Consider the following 5,796-nt stretch of genomic DNA (forward strand, 5'->3'; position numbering starts at 1 on the left):
TAAATCCTGAAGTATCCCTTTAAGCTCCATGTATAAAATGGTAGAATATGGGTTTGGATTGACGTGGGGGTGCGTAAATGTCAGAATATTCATTATTGGGTGAACCATTTAAGAGATGTACCCTATTTGACATCCTTATTCACGTTAACAGTGTTGGGAGTAACGTATTTACAAAAGTAATTATATTACAGTAATATATTACTTTTTGCTGTAACGCGGTAATATTATACCCGTTACAATCTCAGTAATGCGCGCTACAACACATTTTTACCCCGAAATCAAGTAGTTATTTATTTTTTATTTTTTTAAAGAATTTACCAACACCGCAAGACATTTCAGCACTAGAGAAAAAAATTTGCGGGTAAAAAATAGCACGTCTGTTTCCTGTAGCTGGAATTCGATGGTTGAGATGACTGCAGAGACAGATTCTACATTTATGAGATGGACAAATTCCCATTATTTTCAGTTTGTCAGAGACATATTGTCCCCCTAAAAGTGACAGGCCAGGGTTCCTGTTAGACCCCTGGCCATATTCCCTTAAAGGAATCCCTTCCCAGTGAAGATGTTGGTTCCAAGCCCTTGAGCGGCATTTGAAGCTTTTTGATAAGGCCTCCGCTTATCTTAGCCAGATAATGATATGTCATGCGTTCGGCCCTCTGAGAGCTGCATTGAAAATCAGTGTGTTGGGTGAGTGCCGAAGCCACTGCTCTACTGAGCTCATTGTGGCATGATAGCTCGGGCAGTGGCCATAGGGAGTATTGTCAATGACAGTCTAGTGTGTGACCAGAATTGGTGAGTGGTTTTGGCATTTCCGCTTGAAACTGCCATTATTGTGCAATAGTCTCAGCCATTGTTTTGGCATGCACTCCCCTCAGCATGGGGGCGAGGGTATTTCTCAGGACGCAGTGCGAGTTCCCTTTTGAAAGGGAATGTCTTGGGTTATAACTGTAACCCTTGTTCACTGAGAACAGAGAACGAGACACTAAGCCTTGTTGCCATGCCTCCGGGCTGCCTGCACAGTCCCTCAGACAAGAAGTGGATGACATATTCTCTAGGTGCCCCTTCCTGGTTGCACTGATGTCATAGGCTGTTGCTGGCCAATACAATTGCCATGATTTGACAGTTGCTTCAGATACCAGTCACGCTGAGCGTTCCCCATAAGTGTCTCAGGACGCAGTGTCTCATTCCCTGTTCTCAGGGAACAAGCTTTACAGTCATAACCCGAGACATTATTTTGGTGAACTCAGAAGTAATGCAAAAGTAGTGTGATGCATTACAATTCAGACACAGTAATATTGTAATGTATCTAATTACTTTCAAATGACTGTAACTAAAATATAATGTATTACATTTTGGAAGTAACTTGCCCAAGTCTGACAGTAATTGCTGAATTTGTTAATGCTCATCCAAGTCATAACTTTGAGGGTCAGCTGGTAAAAAAATGTAGCCCATCTACAGGTAAACACACAACTCTAGGTTCATACATATAAGAGGTTCAGACATGCAACACAAATTAATGGACGAATTCACTGTAACAGTTTCAATGTAACTTTAGTAGGAAAATAATATTGTATAGAGTCACAAAATAATGTAGCCAGCGTACAAATAAAATGTAATAAAACCCCTTTTTGAAACGAATATTGGTGTGTGCGTTTATCAGTGTATGTGTATTGTACATGACCAGTTCGGCAAGTCTTTCAAAGGTAGTCAAGCATCAAAATTATTTTCCAATGTCTGTTAAATTACTTGTTGGTAACAGTCCGTCTACCACGTAATGTTTCAGAATTTAAATATCAAGTTTGTGGAGACTCCAGAAGATCCAGTTGGGTGGCTCGCCATCGACGGTTTCACACTCCTTACAGATTAACGAACATAATTCCTGATGAAAAGACCCGACCAAGATACACAGGAACCCGATCAAAATTATGTGTATATTATTAATGTGTAATATCTTTTTCAAATAGTTAAATAAAATAGAAAAATAGTTCCAACAGATTTTGCTGTGCTGAAATTGGTACAGAGAACCGTAAAATTTTAATGGTATCAGTACTGACTATTGGAATTTTGGTATCGTGACATCGTGAACATTAAATAAGATTAATAAATGTGTAAACAATAAACACCCATTTGAATTACACAACAAAATTAAATTAACTAATAAAAATGCATATTTGTGAGTAATACATAGCTGAAACAGGGAAGAAAGAGGTAAAAATTCATGGCATAGTTTATTATTTGCATCTATTTGACTTCATTAAATAATCATTTTTTTAAAATGCATTTATTAAAATTGCTTAGCAAAAATCTGTTCACTGTGACAATTAAATTTACTCAGTTAAAAGGTATGAACATGATTAAAATATGGCAAGCTGTAAAACAAACAATATTCACTTAGTCAAAATATATTAGATAATGCATGCTGATTATAAAAGTGAAAGAGTAAAATAGTGCATGTACATTGTAGTTGCTTTTATTTTTTTCTTTATTTCCTGGTGATGTTTGGCTCATTTGGTAATGGGGATTGGAAGATTTCATTGAACAATCAGGTGATTTTTTTTTTTTTTTTTTTTACTGTAGGCTGTCAGCAATTGTGGCTACTCAATATAGCATGCCATTTAAGGTATTATGAGGGTTTATTTTAAACTACAACAAGACTCAAGCATGTTAGTGTTGTCAAAGAAATCAAACTGTTTCCATGAAAAAAAGAAAACCAAGTGGCAATGAGACGGGATAAACTCCAAACAACACGTCACCCTGTGGGGAGGTGTCTTTGGTTTTGGAGAGTGATGATAAGCAGTCTTTGTCGTTGTCAGATGGATGAACAGAGAGACAGACATTTTTATTTATGCCATACCTATGGCATATGCACATGACAGATTATTTTTTTGTTTGTGCATTAATACAATTGGTGATTCAGTGAAACTTCTCCAGTTTGGTGGTCAAAGTCAAATTAATGTAAATTTAATAGATTATGCTATTCACATCTAAATAGTTTCCACAGAGGTATGTACTGTATGTGAACTATAGCGTATCAATATAATCTGTACTTTATAAAGTCAGTAATTGTTAAAAATGTTTGTATGTTGCTTTATTTTGCCTTGACAGTCAAATGCTTTTGTAAAAGTCAATGCTTTTTTACATTTTTGCTGTATGAGGTAATTGTGAAGCCGTATAGAGTCATGATCTACACCAATGTCACTGTCTTTACTGAGTTCTACCTGCTGGGATTTCCAGGACTCCATCAACAGTATTATGGAGCTGTGGGAGCCCTTTTGTTCTTTGTCTACTTGACACTGGCAGGAGGAAATATCTTTATTATTTCTTTTATTTCTTATGAGAGAAGCCTTCAGAAACCCACCTATTTAATCTTCTGTAATCTTGCTGTGTGTGATCTTGCTTTTGGAACTGTCACGCTGCCTAAAGCCATTGCAAAATACTTTTTTAATAGCAGTGAGATATCATTTTATAGTTGCTTAGTGCAGATGTTTTTTGTTCACTACTTAGGGACTATTAACTCTTTCCTAATGCTATTAATGGCCATTGATCGGTTTGTTGCAGTGTGTAACCCACTGAGATACTGTGTCCTTATTACAAACAAAACTATTTTTATGGCATGTGCTGTGATTTGGGCAATCTGTATATCGTGGATGTCAGTCATTGTTTTTAATGCCTTCAATGAACCCTACTGCTCTTCTAATGTAATAACCCAAAATTACTGTGACCATAATTCAATTATTAATCTGTCTTGTGGAGATGTTAAGCAGAAAATTTTTGTTACATTTTCATGTGCTATGTTTGTTCTTTTGGGCCCTTTAATTTTCATTATATTTTCTTTTATTGCCATCATCACTTCTGTTTTCAAAATCTCAGACATTCAGGCCCGATATAAAACATTCTCAACTTGCACTCCTCAGCTTATTATCATTTGTCTGTACTATGTGCCCAGATGTGTTGTTTATGTGCATGATGTGACAAATGGGAGAATCTCACCTGGCATCCGGGTTATGTTAATAATGTGGTACAGTCTGCTCCCACCTGTTGTCAATCCCATGATATACTGCTTCAGAACCAAGGATATCAAAGATGCATTAAAGAAAAAAATTAGAGATATGAAAGTGAGCATATGAATAGAGAACAACCTATGACATTTGGAAAAAAAGATTGAAATTGCTTAATTGCAGTAATACTGTTATTTTGGCTGTGCTAGCCCCCTTTCAATCCGAATCAATTACATGTTTGTGAAATTATTTTGTTTAATAAAATATGCTAAATGTAATTTTAATTTTCCTGATGCAATAACTAATTTATTAAATAAGTAAATATTATTGCCCTCTAAATGAGCATCAAAACGCGTCAAACTATTTTCTTTAACTACTTTCTAAACTATTTTCCAAACCATTTAGAATTGAGTTGTATGGTTTGGTTTTAATTTATATATATTCCAAATGTGAATTTAACTTTTTAAAAATAGTACAACATTACATGAAATATCAGAAATGTTATCTTAAATTTTAACAGTCATCATGGCTCAAGCCATTATGTGGTATTATACAGAACAATTTAGTAAAAGAGAAAGTAATTTACTCATAGATGAGGGTGAAAATATGGAAATTGAAATGAAATATAACAGCCAATATTACAAATATTAATAACCGATAGGATTTCTAATTCTGCCTTGTGATATGCATAAAAATAGTGTGGGCCTACTGATTTTGTAAATACAGTACATTATTCTGTTATGTGACATGCATATATCCATTTAACAGAGACACATGAAATGTACTCTAATAGGTTCAGTAGGTTTAATGAAAACAGTAGGATGACAAGATGATTTTTTTAAACATAAGATAACTTATTTACCATCATTTCCTCATATTAATTCTGATTCAAATAATACAGAAAGTGCTCAAATTTGTAGATGAGTGACACAGTTCCTCTGTGTCTTTGTTCATGAACTCTTATTTTGACATTGCCTGCATTCAGTTCCTGTGTGTTTAGTTCCTGTTTTCGTGGTTACCATAGTTATTCATTGTTTCATTGATTATGTCTTACGTGTTACTCATCATCCTGTGGATTTATACCCTGTTATCTTCTTTTCTTTGTCTTATGTTAACTTTTCATGCTGGTGTTTCTCGCTAATGTTCCTTGTGTTTATTAAATGTGATTTTATCATTCTTCTCTGTCAAGCCTTGTGAATCTGGATTATCATCATCTCTAGCCAGCGCATGATAACGAGATGGAGATGAAAGTGGAGGAGTGAGAAAAATGCCAAATCCTTCTCCACTGAACTTTCCCTGGCATACAGTGAGAATGACCAATGATCAATTCAGTCAAATATATTTATACGTTACTATATATGTACTTTACTTTGGAGAATTAGCGCATGTACCCCACCAGTAACAGCCTTATCTCTCCAAGTCCTTCTGACATTTGTCTCTGGCTCTGATGTCTCTGTAGTGGTTAAACATGAGCTAATTCATTTTGGGTATATCTAACAGGCAGTCTTTGATCTCATGAATCTATTATTTGTTTCTGGGCAAATTTGTTCTGTCTCAGGGCAAAGTTAAGTTTAATAACTTTATATTTTTATTTAACTTTAATGCTGTACTAGAGCATATATGCCTTTGTACATATGATTGTTTGTGTATTTTATTGTACAAACTTATGCTTGGATCGTGGATATTATTGTTCATTAAATATTATTGTTAAATAAATAATATTTTATATAAAATTTAAATGTTATTGGTGTACCTGGTATTGAGAAATAATAGAATGAATTTTTCAGCGACTTCAGTG

At 34.7% G+C, this 5,796-nt stretch overlaps 1 protein-coding gene across 1 annotated transcript; it reads left to right on the forward strand.

The window, feature by feature from the left end:
* Nucleotides 1–3,179: 3,179 nt before the first annotated feature.
* Nucleotides 3,180–4,127, forward strand: LOC311090357 (olfactory receptor 52K1-like; the record flags this gene model as incomplete). The annotated part of the gene is made up of 1 exon (XM_084125617.1): nucleotides 3,180–4,127. The coding sequence occupies one exon, from the start codon at nucleotides 3,180–3,182 to the stop codon at nucleotides 4,125–4,127; it is 948 nt and encodes a 315-aa protein (XP_083981743.1).
* Nucleotides 4,128–5,796: the final 1,669 nt, after the last annotated feature.

Source organism: Abramis brama (genome assembly GCF_963993115.1).
Source record: "Abramis brama genome assembly, chromosome: 10".
NCBI lineage: Eukaryota > Metazoa > Chordata > Actinopteri > Cypriniformes > Leuciscidae > Abramis > Abramis brama.